Genomic DNA, 15,198 nt, shown 5'->3' with positions numbered 1-15,198 from the left:
ACTCTTATTAGGGGTTGGCATCTATTGTGGAACGAAGGATAAGGAGATGGGGTCTGTACTGGCCAAGGTTTTTGTTGTCTTTGTAATGAGAAGGTTTGGCGCAATGAGGAAGGCCAACACTGTACAGGCCCAGTATTGGCTGGGAATTGCTCAGCAGCATTTTTTATGCTAAAGCCCAATTGAGCTTTCATCATAAATGAGCTAAAAACATTCCTAATTCAGAGTTTTAGGCAGGCCATAGATTATATGATTTTCATTGATGATGGGGGGAATCCTTCCACAAAGCTATAGTGTTCTTCCAGCGGGGGGGGGGGGGGGTGGTTGGTGTTTGGCTGCTGGGAGCCATCCCTATTGGCAGAACACAGTGGTTATTATTACAGGGGTTCCCTGGGTTACAAACAAGTTAGGGTCTGTAGGTTTGTTCTTAAGTTGAATCTGTTTGTAAGCTGGAACTGGTACATTTTTTAAGTGTAGTTTCAGCCAAAACATCAATTTTTTAAGCTTTTTGGATAACATAGGGAAGGGTTATCACCCCTATAAAATTTGTTTTGCTGTCTGTGCCCCTGTTCAGAAGATTTCACCTCACTTTCTGTCCCAATGACAATTGGATTTTGAAAATTTGGGATTGTTAGGGAAACATGGACTGGTGATAAATCATCAGTGGAGAGACCTTTTTCCCATTTTAACTCTTACAGGAGACAATTTCCCTTCCTAGGGGTAGATTTTATCTCACTTCCTGTTATCTCCCTCCGTTTGTAAGTAGGAGTCATTTGTAAGTCGGATGTTTGTAAGTAGGGGACCGCCTGTAATTATTGTTAGCCGCTGGGAATAACTCTTTAATATTTAAAAAACGTAAAGTAGAGCTGCATATTTTCATCACAAATGCCTCTAGGTCTTCAATTAATAACCACATTTTCCATATACTTGCTGGCATTTGATCAACTTGGTCCTCTAATAAAAAAAAATGTATATTTAAAATTAGAGTACCCATTGAAATCCCTGACTAGTTGTTACGTGCTCTCCACAGGAGTTTGACTTGGATGTAGTAGCTGTTGTGAACGACACAGTGGGCACCATGATGACATGTGGCTATGAAGACCCATATTGTGAAATGGGACTGATTGTCGGTAAGTTGTAAATCTACATTTTTGAATACAAACGCCACCTGGAAGAAAAACTGTGGATGTAATGGACAGAACCAATTATTGTTCTAGGAATGCTCTAGTGAACGCATGCAGTTTTATCGGTCGCAATATTGTAGGTCTTTTTATTAATTTCCATTTAGATATGGACCTCAAATATGATTTTTCTTACAAAGCAGAACAAAACAGGAAACTATGGTGGATAATTAAAGAGCCATTGTCACCAGGCTATTCATTTCAACGTAAATCTTTCCATAAGATTCATTCCATTATAGGTGCATAATAAAATAATTATTTTATGCATTGTAAAAGCTTCCCTTGTGTAGACATCCAAAAGCCCTGAAATTACTGCTGGATGCCACTACCTTTGGTATGATGTCTGCAGCCCCAGCAGACTCCAAAATGTTATTCAAATAGTATATTCCTCTTTGCTCTTCCCCTGGCCATTATAGGTTAAGGTTAAAGGTTAAAGCAATGCTAAACTTACATTCCCTTCAATGGTTCCTGTTCCTTACTGACACCGACATCTCCTGCTGGGTGCCAGTCTTCACTGACAGGTGCCGGATTGTGGCATTCTTGCAGGAGTCGGTCATCCCACCACACAGGGACAGTGCCAGTGACATAGGCTGAACTGCACATAAGTAGCTCATTTTACATGCCGGGGAAAACAGCAAGCAGGCAGGTAGGTGTATTCTTTTTCAGAAGAGACATGCAGTGTCTGTTCTGCAATAAAGAGGCTGCCTGCTTGCAGTTTATGACAGCAAAACTTTAGTTCTGCTGTAAAGTGGTTGTAAACCTTAGACATGAAATATATACATAGCATATCCCCCTATAGTGTTTACTTGTCTCAATTAAAGTGGTTGTAAACCCTAAAAAAAAAAATCAAAAAGACAAAAACAAAAAATACCGGAAAGACAAAGGCATAATGAGCTAGTATGCATAGAATACTAACTCATTATGAATTACTTACCTGAGAGTGAAGCCCCCGCAGTGGTCCTCGTTCACCGCTCCGGCGGCCGACATCGCTCCTGGGGGTTACTTCCGGGTATCGCGGCTCCATCGCTGTGATTGCCGGAGCCACGATGATGTCACTCCCGCGCATGCGTGCGGGACCCGCCACTAATGGCACCGTCTAACTGAAGCAATGGCACATACATGCCATTGCTTCAGGTTGCTTAAGTGCGCATGTGCCGATGACGTCGGCACATGAAAATACAGGGATATCGCCTAAAACATGCAGGTTTAGGAGATATCCAGTGTAGCTACAGGTAAACCTAATTATAGGCTTGTCTGTAGTAAAAAGTGGTTGTAAAGGGTTTACAACCACTTTAAGGTCACTAAGTGTCATTTCTGTCTGCTGCTTCGTTCCTCTGCTATCTGTATGCATCACTTCTGACAAGTTTTCCTGACACAAGAGAAAAATGGTGACAGGGATGAGAGCTCCAGCTGATTGACAGCCTCAGCTCTGTTCCTGTGTGCTGTGTGAAGGGGGGTGTGCTTTTCCCTCCAATCAGTCAATCAAAGTTCTCCTTACTGAGCTCTGCAGAGTGGAACTTCAGCTCTCCGCCCCCCTTTTTTCTGAACTCTCAGATGAGCTTTAAAAATCAGCACTTTGAACAGCTGCAGAGGAGAGAGTGCTGCAGTTAAACAGGTACAACTCATGTAGGAGGATTTCTTTCATCCCCCTGTGCATCACCTGGGGCTGTTCACTTCACCGGGTATATGGAAGTAAGGGAGGAGCAGAGATGCTGGGCCAGCACAGGCATGGGGGGGGGAGGGGGGGAGACTATTCCAAGGAATTGACTGTTTTGAAGTAATCAAATTTTCTAGCAAGTTCAAAGTCACATTGCATAGAAATGAGCAATGTATTTATTGATAGGAAAAACACTGCAGGTAAGCATTTAAAATGTATTTTTCTGTGGATCTATCTGCCATTTTTCAAGTTGTTGATAGGGTCTCTTTAAACTTGTGGCTTCTACTCCCTGCAAAAAGGAAGTTTTAGTAATAGACATTTGTAGTTTTTCCTGAAAAACTCATGATCTTAATGTGTAATCAGTTTGCCAATTTATATACAAAATACCATTATTTAAATATTTATTTTCTTTGTGTATGTCAGGTACTGGCAGTAATGCCTGTTACATGGAAGAGATGAGGAATGTGGATCTGGTGGAGGGAGAAGAAGGTAGAATGTGCATCAATATGGAGTGGGGAGCGTTCGGTGATAATGATTGTCTGGAAGATTTCCGTACAGAGTTTGACAAGTCGGTGGATGAGCTGTCTCTTAACCCTGGAAAGCAGAGGTATGTCTCCTTTGGACACCAAAATCCAAAATAAAATAAAAGTTATCATATCTAGCTGTCATGGAAACACTGAAAAGTCAAGTATGACATTTCCGAGATTGGCGCACCGGCGTTATTTTGGCAAAGTGTCATGTTTGCATGTGTGATGTGCCATCCTGTGTCTCCAGAGTGGGTGGATTAGAGAGTAAGCTTCTCCACTGGGCTTATCATCTCCAGCTTTGTCTCCTGCAAGCCATTACTGCTGATTTGGTTCTACCATGACAGATACAAAGGATATATGTCACAAACACAATACATATCCACCTACAGGACTGGTCTAAAATGTATTTGTTAATTTCAAGTATTTGTCATTCTAATTTTGTTACATGGTAGCAGCCCATTGTTCTTGTCTAAAGACAAGTATAAATGAATTTGGTATAAGGTGAATACTTAAAGTTTATCTCTGGGCAAAAAAAAAAAAGAATATTACAAGTACAGAAACTTTTTTTGGTTATCATGCCAGAAATCCGGTGAGCTCCAAATTTTCCTTAAGGCCCCTTTCACACTGGGGCCGTGGGTGCGCTGGCGGTAAAACACTGCTATTTTTAGCAGCGATTTAACACTAATTTCGTGGTGCTATTCGGCCGTTAGCAGGGTGCTTTTACCCCCCCCCCCCGCTAGCAGCCGAGAACGAATTAAAACCACTGCAAAGCGCTGCTGCAGCAGCGATATGCCAGCAGTATAGCCACGCTGCCCCATTGATTTCAATAGGCAGGAGCGGTGAAGTAGCGGTGTACACACCGCTCCTTCACCACTCCAAAGATGCTACTAGCAGGACTTTTTTTAGCATCCTGCCAGCGCACGGCTCCAGTGTGAAAGCCCTTGGGGCTTTCACACTGGAGACACAGCAGCGTCTTTTTCAGGGTGCTTTGTAAGGTGCTATTTTTAGCGCTGTAGCGCCTGCAAAGCACCCCAGTGTGAAAGGGGTCTAAGAGTCTGATGACACTGCCTCTGGTGCACGGAAATCCCTACTATAGCTAGGGTTGCCATCTGTCCAGGATCCACCAGACAGTCCAGGTTTTGAATCATGTGTCTGGGTTTCAGTCTCCCTGAAACCCGGACACATTATTCAGACAGGAATGTGGCGCAGAACAGGAACTGACAGAAGGGCGAGGGGGCACTATGCGTTATGCATTACTATTCTCTTTGGAGCACCCAAAGGTGTCCCAGGTCTATTAGAGTCCTATAGTGTATACAAAAAAAATGTTATTTGCTTTGCTAAAGTGTTTGGGTTTGGCTTGAAGAAAGAGTGGCAACCCTAACTATAGCCCACCCATCCCTGTCCATATGCAGACATTAATTATTTCCAATCATAACAATTCTACTGCCTTGACTCCCAAGAACCAAGATGTAGTCCTGGGGAGCATCCCTTCATAATAGAAACTGACAGGCAGGCATGTTTCTGCCAGTAGGAATCAACCTAGGGCACCCTGCTTATTTCTCCTGCCAGCAGTTACCCCAGCAATCATGTTGCTACGACATTGCATTTTATATATACAAAACAATCAATGACTGGGTGGTTTGTAACCCTTTTCCGTGTACTGACCTATAATAAAAGTAGAGCAGCTGTCACATCTTACTATCACTGATGATCTAACTATCATTCTATAATCTGAATCAAGCACTAAAGATATAGAACTGCTTTGGCTGTTATAGGCCACACAGAATCGACCTTTTCTCCATTCTTTACCATGGCATATTGTTCTTCATGATGGTGATAAAGGTCGGAACAAAATTTGTAAATTTCCTTTTCATTTCAGGTTTGAAAAGATGATCAGTGGCATGTACCTTGGGGAGATAGTCAGGAATATTTTGATAGACTTTACCAAACGAGGACTCCTGTTCCGTGGAAAGATCTCTGAAAGACTCAAGACAAGGGGTATCTTTGAAACAAAATTTCTGTCTCAGATTGAGAGGTAAGTGCATGGGAAGACATTTTACTCAGTTTTGTCTCTTTCACCACATTGTAGAATTACCATATAACAAGAGTTCCATTTATTGTTCTACTGATACACATTCTTTCACTTAACTAAAACCTAGTGAGTACAAAATAAAAAAAAATATATATATTAACAAAACTAGCATTATAGTTGCACATGTAAGGAGGAAATCAACAAAAAATACATTAAACGGATTTCAAATCACTCCATACAGAAGAAATAACCCTTTCGAAAACCTGCTTCTAACATTTTAATACAATTAGAGATGTTAGCTGCACACATTTCCAACTTTGGGGTTAATCTGCTAAAGACAAATAGACTGTGCACTTTGCACACTGCAGGGGCAGTTGTTCCAGGTCTTAGTAAATGAGCAGAAGCTCTGCTGACTTCCATCATCCAATCACAAGCAAAAAAGCTGTTTTCTTTCAATTTTCCTTGTACATGATTGGGTATTCTTTGCAAAGTGAATCTTGAACTCATTTACTAAAATCTGGACCAATTGCACTTGCAGAGTGCTACTGCAGTTTGTAACATGCACAGTCTATTTGTCTTTAGTAAATGAACCCCTAAGTCTGTAAGCCATCTACTACATACCTGGTGCCTGTGCATAGTGTACTCCAGCTCTGATCTGTGATGCCACATACATACGACTGGACTTTCCGTCAGACTAGTTCCAAGGGATCAGTCTGTCGGACAATCTGATCATGTGTGGGCTAATCCGATCGTTTTTCATTATAAAAATCCAACAGACCTGGAAATAGAACATGTTTCAAATTTGAAAAACAAATCCTATCGGGAAAACCATTCGTCTGTATACTGGTCCAAATACGATGCAAGGGAAGCTACTGGCTATTGAACTTCCTTTTTTAGTCCCTTCTTACGCCATGACGTTCAAAACGAATGGACTTTCGAGTAGACTTAGTCCGTTCGTGTGTGGCCAAGTTCGTTCGTCCGGACGTCCATCGGAACTCCGCTGAAAAGTCTGTTGGGAAGACCGTCAGACCTAGTCTGCAGGGAAGTCCGGTTGTGTGTGCGTTGCATAAGAGTACCAACACTTGCACCTTTAGAAAAATAAAAAGGTTACCAGAATATTTTTAGCCTTCGTAAACATGAATTAAAACTTTCTAAGTTGGCAGTAGTGTTGAAACGTTGACACGTTCGCTCTCTGTTTGTACAAAGTTGGAATCGTGACATGACCGCTCTTCATCTCATCCAAATCAGAGAATGCTACAGAGCTCTGCAGACCTGAAACGGTCATATTTTTTCTGTGCCATATTGTTTTATATGAACTGATTCCATTCAATATAAGGGTTCATGCACACCTGGCTTAAAAACACGCCGGTTCTTTTGGCAGAAAAAAAAACACACATATAGAACGTTTTTGTACAGTCGTTTAATAGTGTTTAGCATTTTTTGTCTGCCAGAAAACTGCTCTCAGAAACGCAAAGCAGAAGGGTTTTTTTTGTCATGGACACATAGGACAACATTGAGTTGCTTCAACAGGCAAAACATTCAACTCCTCTAGAAGCAATTTTTTTTTTAAGCCAGAGTGCATGTATACTAAGGGGATTAAAAGTCTTATACCTAAATTAGTTTTTGCCTTCTCTTGCCAGTGACCGTTTGGCATTGCTGCAGGTGCGCTCCATTCTCCAGCACCTTGGATTGAACAGCACATGTGATGACAGTATCATTGTGAAGGAGGTGTGCACAGTCGTGGCCCGGAGAGCGGCGCAGTTATGTGGAGCTGGGGTGGCCGCTGTGGTTGACAAGATCAGGGAAAATCGTGGACTGGAGAACCTAAAAGTCACAGTGGGTGTGGATGGAACTCTGTATAAGCTTCACCCACAGTAAGTCCTATGAAACATACAAGAAATTTAAATAATCAAGTCATGGAGATTCATGGCATTTTTAGTAATCTAGCAGACACGGTTTTCTGTAATATAGTGATTTGTTGTAGGTGTGATAGCTGTATCCATTTTTTTTATACTGCTTGCAGTGACATATTAGTCAAAGATGCAGCTAAAGATACATTTGGCTAAACTAACTATACAGGTGCTTCAAGCAGCCCAACCATCCCGCCACTGGTACAATAAAATCATGTAATGCCTAGCATCTATAAAGTGATGTCATTGGTCCTAGCTAGGTATAAAAATGATTAGCCTTTAAAAAATCCTCGTGCACAGGACCAAAACTATGTGTACTGGGGCCCCAAGCAAATCAATAGTCTTTCCTGCTTCTTTTCTATTGTCCAGGTTAATTAGTCTAGCAATACAGAATACATAAATGCTTTCATACCAATTGTATATTTGTTTCCCCACTATATATATATATATATATATATATATATATATACAAAGCTGGGATGTATATATAAGAATCAACTGCCTGTCTAAAGTATATTAGAAACAGTACACCAGGAGGAACGGTCTGCAGTGAGATCTAGATAAACTGCATACAGTGTGTATATATATATATATATATATATATATATATATATATATATATATATATATATATATATATATATACTAAATACACTGCAGCTAACTGAATCAACTGCCTGCCTGAAGTATATTAGAATATTAGAAACAGTACACCAGGAAGAACGGTCTGCAGTGAGATCTAGCTAAACTGGATACAATATATATATATATATATATATATATATATATATATATATATATATATATATATATATATATATATATATAATTTTTTTTATTTTTTTTTCAATATAAACAAATGCTTTTACCACCTGCATCAATCACTTGATAGCCAGATTTACCTGCTCTACATGTTTTCTGGGCCCCAGAAGAGTTGCATTGCCTGCTATGGCTATAGTTGTACCCTTGCTTGTACACAGTTAATCCCACTAACCCTGCTGTTCATTTTAATCAAACAATTATGCATTAACAGTCTTATAAGTTTCAGCCCTGCATGTCTATTGATATATAATCCAACAGATCTCTATGGGGTTTACTTGTGCATACACAAATGTGTATTGTTTGCTACAGCGCTCTTCATTGGTATAATAGTTTTCCAAAATTTCTTTGCAGCTTTTCCACCATCATGCACCAAACTGTGAAGGAACTGTCTCCAAAGTGCCAGGTGACTTTCATGCAGTCTGAAGATGGCAGTGGAAAGGGAGCAGCACTCATCACAGCCGTAGCATGCAGGATCCGGGAGGCAGGCCAACGTTAGAGCAGAGGAAACCTATGATTCGACTGTTGCATTCCTGTACAAAGACTTGTTACAGACTCCTTACGCCACCACAAATGGTCATACTACCACATACCATAGACACCACTGGACTGGGCGATCAGTGAAATTCTTGGACACCTATGCCACCAAGGATATGGAATATGTAGTTGAACAGACTTGTTCCAGTGAAATCTATATTGTACATAGATCATATATTTTTCCACTTCTTGTAGGATAGATCAGTGGAAATAGCATTGGCAATGCAGTGTTACAGAACACTGAGTTCCATGCTTTGCTGCTAGTTGTTGCTAAATATTAATTTTTTGCTTTAAACTCCTGGCCCAAGAAACTGTAGTGCGATAAAGACAATGTCAGATTTTTTTATTGTAGAAAGTGACAGATCTGCTTATACAAACCTGGGCATACATAATACCATTTACCCGAAAATAACAAACAACAATCCCTAATGGTGGGTCAGGCTTAAATTGTTAAATCCAGTTTATTTATATCATTGCTGGTAGCAATTGCTGAATTGACCAGTATTAGTTTGAACGCACATTAATATTTTGAGTAGTTTTACCAATAACCAAATAATAAGAAACGTCTTATAGCCTAATTGGTGACATTGAAATTGGCAAGACTAATACACACCGGTTGGTAAAACGTGGTCAAAAGCTGTGTATGGCTAGCATTGTTCTGGATAATTTGATGCTTTTAAAATCTAGATCATCTAGATTGCTGGTAGGGATTATTTAATGCACATAATAGTGCCACTGTCAGCCCTACACATTGCTCCCATTGAGTGACATTGGTTTTTGGCAGTTCTTAGAGTTCGAAATTAATTTACTAAACACAATTCACAAGGATAAAATTACATTGTGCTCCTCATAGCAAATTGATGAGAGATGTTTTAAAGCATATATTGTTCCTTTATTACTTGGAAATCCAAGTTAAAATGTACTTTTAATGAATTTGTCCTCACAAAGACAGATTTGATTACCACCAAGCAATCTCACAGTATGCAAAAAAAAAAGGGTGACCTGGAAATTACGACACTGTTTTTTGTATAAAAAAATCACTTTTGTTTTCAGCAATATATAAGCAATGAACACAGGAACTTTCATTTCTGGTAGCACAGTGTGAAAAATCTAGTGCCCTTTAGCTCCGTTGTCTGTTTCCTCAGGTATCAGCACATAGAAAGGGAAACACAAGCATAAGGGGACAGCACAATCATAACTAAGGATGAAGTCACACTATAAAATGTCTAAAAGCAGCATTTATGAAATGTAATTTTATATTTTAACTTTAAGAAAGTTAAATTTAATGTATATTTTTGAAAGGCAAATACCAGATGAGCAATTTTGGCATTTCAATACAGCCTTATTCAGTTCCGATTTGCAAAGTTAAAACATTTTCCTAATATGCTTCACAACGCTTAGTGAATGCCGGTATACAGTAACATGGATAGTTTTCCATTAATTTGAGCTTGCAGTTATTAAGGATGCATTCACACCTGAGCATTTCAAAGTCAGGCATTTTTTACTGAGTTTTTAAGGCGATTTGCTGCGTTTTAACGCAATTTTGTACAGGTCACCAATGTAAAAGGCAGAAAAACACCTGTAATCTGCCCCAAATAAGTTCTTTATTTTGTGCGTAGGACATTTTTCAGCTGTTTTGCTTCAGGTGACAAAACGCTCAGATGTGAACAGGTGCCATTGAAATGAATGGGATTTTGCTTGTTGGGAGTTTTTTGAGCGTTTTATGAGCTGAAAACGCTCAGGTGTGAATGCAGCCTAAAAAGCAAGTGCTGCAAGAAACAAAGCTGGATGGCCATTTGCAAGACTTGGAATCGCCACTCTTAACTTGTTACATTGTATAGCCCAATCTCTCAGGGACAGGTATGTGTGCTGCTATTCACATTTAGTTACTCCTTGTTAGAGTTAAATGTGAGCTTTGTACCAGGCTGTAAACTGGAGCAGTAGACGGTACAGTCCTTGCTCAGAGATTGACTAAAAGTGGATAAAGTTGGAGATAGACAGATTGCGGTAAGGAATTCCAAAGGATGGGAGAGGTTCTGGAGAAGTCCTGGAGGCGAGTATGGGAGGAGGTGACAAGGGAGCTAGAGAGCACGAGGTCTTGGGAGGAATGAAGAGGACGATTTAGTTGAGACTATGTTAGTAATGTAGCAGGGGGCCAGGGATGTGTTGATGGTTGTGCCATTGCTCTTGACAGAGACGTCAGGGGAAGGGGCACGTGTGGGAGGATATATTATGAGCTCAGTTTTGGAGAAGTTGAGTTTGAGTGACATCCAGACAGATATGTCTGTTAGTAAATTAGTGATGCGTGAGGAGACTGATGGAGTGAGCTGATTGGTGGAGAGATAGATTTGGGTGTCACCAGCATAGAAATTATATTAAAACCCATGGGAGGCTGACCCAGGGAGGAGGTGTAGTTTGAGAATAGGAGAGGTCCAAGAACAGAACTTTGGGGGACCCTGACGGAGAAAGTAGAATTGTAAGTGACATGGCAGAAGAAAGGAGAACTTCTAAGGGGGCCTGACACTTCTGTTTGGACAGGGGAAGGCTGCAAGTGAATATTATAAAAGATTGAGGAATCCTTGAGAACAGTTCAAGAGTAGAGATTCAGATCATTACAAATGTCAATTTTGTAGTCAGTTATGTTGTTGAGAGCATTTAGAGAAAATAACTATTCACAGGATGTGTATTTGCCTGTAACCTGGGATTTAGTAATGGCTTACAGAGTCTTCTTCACTGTATAATTAATGTGGCACTTATTTAGAAATTAAAAATGAAAACACAATTTCTTTATTACCTATATCCAATAGAGTCCCCTAAAAATAGAATATATTTTCTTCAAACCAGGCAACGCACTGCCTTAATATTGACAAGTATTTTTTATGCTCTGTACATAATTACCCCTGTAAATTATTAGGCTGGCATATATTTTGAATATAGGTTTATGAGTGAGTTTATGGATGTTTTTTTTGGTCTCATTTTTAAAACTTGGAGGAAAGTAAAGTGAAGGTGATGGCCTCAACATCCAGGTTACACCCGTCATTTGTATAGGGCCACGTCTCCACTTTGTCTTTCCAGTATTTTTTTTTTACATGAGGTTAATATATCCTGTGACACTTGAAAACTTATACCAAACTTGAGGACTGTACATTGTAGGGATGGGACTATATGGCTATTAGGATTGTCCCAAATTAATGCATAGGCAATAAAATTCAGCAATAAGCCATCTGTCTGGGTTTGCAGCTCTACAGCTCCCAAGGATCTGTTTTCTATGTTTTACATAAATGTTAATTCTAGAGTTGTTGTAGTTTATTATTGCTGTTATTAATAATATATTGTTAACTTATATTAAGCTTGTGTAATTTGTTTATAACCTTTTTTTGCTCTTTCAACAGTTGCCTCTTCCAAAGAATAATACTGTTTAATATGTTACATAACCATCAGATGCAAAGAGATCAGTATATATATTCTGTAAATAGCACAAATCTAATTTCTACACAGGGCCTGCATGCCTATGCAACTGTAAAGCACATAGATTGACATTTGTTGCGAAATATGCAACTATGTAGATTTATACAGTATTTCTGCATAAATATGCTTGTATAAATTGTCTACTGACACTAGTGTTTTCATGGGATCCCACTCTTGTGCTGGGATGTAACATTGGGTCTTCAAGAGCACCTGTTATGTTTACACTTTGGATGCAGCCATGTTGAGACCTGAAGGATGAAGCCTATAGGTTTTTTTGCTAGGCTTCTCTGGGACAGCATTTTAAACTTTTGAGTTCCTGCAGGCTACTCAAAAACACAATTCATTGAATCCTATTTACATTTTGCACTTGAACACCGTATGACTGAGTTATCATTTGGTTGCAACATATACTGTATAAAGTAGAGGTTCCACAGACTTGAGTTAGTTTGGTCACACATCTAAATGTGGACTTGTGTGCTTTAAAGTGGATGTAAACCCACTCTCATCCTTTCTAAACTACTGCAATATTGGTCATCTAGAAGGATATACATGCCTCCTGCATGTATACTTATCTGTCAAATGTCTCCCCTCTGTCTGCTATGAAACCCCGAAAAACTGCAGATTTTGTGGGTGGGTCTGTTTTCCAGGGCTAGGTGGGTGGAGTCGTGATGTCAGTAGACTCCCAGCCCACCTCTACACTCCCCTTATCAACATGCATTTTCTCCTGTGTATTTCTTACACTGAACTTCTGCTATGGTCACTAACATTCAGTCAAAAGCCAGAAAAGTCCCCACATGACTTCAGCATGCCAAATCATGCTGAGGTGTGGAACAGCCAAGCCTTGCAGAGCAGCAGAAGAAAGGAGTGGGAGGGAATTAAAAAATAATGCATGTCTCTTAGGCTAGTGCACGAGATATGTAAATCACCTGTCACTCACAGCAAGGGGGAGGATTTGACAAAGTTTTTCTCTGTTTGTCAAGATCTCACTGAACAATAAAAGATGACTGCTCACAGCGGGATTAACTATTTGTGGCAAGACAGGGCTCAAATGATAGGAAATCTTATACTCTACATTATGACATCAAAAATGTTCAGGTTTACATCCACTTTAATGTCAGGGATGCTTTTTTTCCATGGTCCCTTTAGGCATGAGAGCCATGAATCTGAATACTGGCTTGACACTCAAAATGAATGCCTCCACTGTGTCATGGAGACTTATGCTCTTTAAGTTGCAGCTTTACTTCAAGTTGGGTTTACTAGCTGATCATAATGCACTGTATCCTTGTTTCAGAAAAAATAATTCACCATGTATATATTAGAGAAGCTGAGTACTATTTATATTTGCTATTTTAATAACTTTTTTTGTAGCTGTAACTTAATAAAGCTGTTTAGAAATATGAAACATGTCCACATGTGCCATTATTTTACCTAAAGGTCTGCTTTCATAGAATGCTTAACTGACCAGTGCCCACAGTGAGAGTAAATGAAAGTTTCCCGAAGCACAGAAAAATCACAGAAAGGCCTGTTAATCTCTGCTACTTATATGGGAGTCCAGTAGAGGACATACAATACATTGATAAACATCCTCCCTTTGAGAGCCAGTAGCCAAAGCTTTTGCAACTGGCTCTCAATTCTGCCAGTCACTGCCAGCTCTGGCCCCACTGAGGGCCAGGAACTAACCAGAGTGGTTCCTGATTATGTGATTATTATCTATGACATAGTATAACACCCACTGGGCATCTAGGCATTAATAAACTCTGGTCACAAAAGGGTTAAAAAGGAGAAAGGTGTTTTTTTTTTTTTTTCGCACACTACAAGTTGAAAACTGTGTTGTATCAAATCAATCACATTTTTCACTGGCATAAGAATAAATAGTCAGGTTTTATCCCAATACCAACATCTTTGGGTCCTCTGAAAGGTTAGAAGGGGAACAGCCATGTCACTTATACATTTGAGTAACAAACATGTGGGTCATGCTACAAAAACACAAACATGTAGGTCATGTTACAAAAACTGTAATAGCTAGTAGAGTTGGGCGAACAGTTCAAGCAAAGCAAAAGTTTGGCCTGAACACCACTTGTTCGGCGAACAGCCGAATTTGCGGCCTTATTTCCACAACCCTGTGTTGTGGTTGTGGGGGTCTGCAGGCAGGGGGCTTATCGGACTCTAGAAGCCCTCTTTAACAAGGGGGCCCCCAGATCCTGCCACCTCCCATGTGAATGAGTAAGGGGTACATTGTACCCCTATCCACTCACCAAAAAAAAGTGTCAAATAGAAATAAAAACACAAACTTTTTATGAAAAATTTATTATAAAAACTAAAAAAAAATGTCCCCCATCCTCAATCACGCCGCCACCGCCGGACCTGGAAAAATGAAAAAAAGCTCCACCAACAACAAATGCTAACTGCCGTTTGACAGTTCTTATATAGGTAAAGCGACGTCACCTGGTAGCATTGTTGTTATGTTGCTGACCCAGCATGCGCCATCCCCCACCCCGAAGCCCCCCTCCCGTTAAGGGCATGTGACCTGGTATGGTTCAGGAGGGGGCACTTGCTCATCCCTCCTCTTTCCTGGCCTGCTTTGCTGCATGCTGGGATAAGGGTCTGGTATGGATTTTGGGGGGGGCCCAATACAGATTTTATAAACATTTTTCTATTGCCTGCAATTTAAATGTCATTCTTTCTTTATTTATCACTTTTGTTGCAGCAGGTTCTATACATGGTACATATGCATCGCTTTACAGGCAGACTAAGGGGACCCCTAGGTACTCTATTTAAAAGGAATTTTTATTTCTATTGTTTTACTTAATCACTGCTCCTGTAAAAATAATCTTTTTAAAAAAAAAAAATTGTATTGACTCATGTCTCCCAGGGCAGTACCCAGATCCCCATACCCTTTTTATGGCCAATAACATGCATATAAGCCTTCAAAATGGGAACTTTTGATTTTCCAAGTTTGGGTCCCATCATTTAATAGGATTCGCTGTTAGGGTCCAAACTTTTTACACGTTCGGTAGTTCTGGCGCAAGCTGAACCAGAAGGGGGGGGGGGGGCAACTCTAATAGCCAAT

The 15,198-nt window shown here is 40.0% G+C and overlaps 1 protein-coding gene across 1 annotated transcript in view; it reads left to right on the top strand.

The window, feature by feature from the left end:
• LOC143960642 (hexokinase-2) overlaps positions 1-13,530 on the top strand; it is a 72,262-nt gene extending 58,732 nt beyond the window's left edge. The window contains exons 14-18 of the mRNA XM_077469424.1: positions 1,028-1,127; positions 3,259-3,442; positions 5,242-5,397; positions 7,035-7,268; positions 8,478-13,530. Of these exons, the coding sequence (XP_077325550.1) occupies positions 1,028-1,127; positions 3,259-3,442; positions 5,242-5,397; positions 7,035-7,268; positions 8,478-8,622 (819 nt within the window). The 3' untranslated portion in view covers positions 8,623-13,530. The remainder of the gene's footprint in view (positions 1-1,027; positions 1,128-3,258; positions 3,443-5,241; positions 5,398-7,034; positions 7,269-8,477) is intronic.
• The last annotated feature ends 1,668 nt before the right edge of the window (positions 13,531-15,198 follow it).

The sequence above is a fragment of the Lithobates pipiens genome, unplaced genomic scaffold, assembly GCF_037356315.1.
Source record: "Lithobates pipiens isolate NorthernLeopardFrog02 unplaced genomic scaffold, aLitPip1_a1.2 Scaffold_8, whole genome shotgun sequence".
NCBI lineage: Eukaryota > Metazoa > Chordata > Amphibia > Anura > Ranidae > Lithobates > Lithobates pipiens.
Note: the sequence above shows the minus strand (reverse complement) of the source record. Positions and strands in the feature narration are given on the sequence as shown.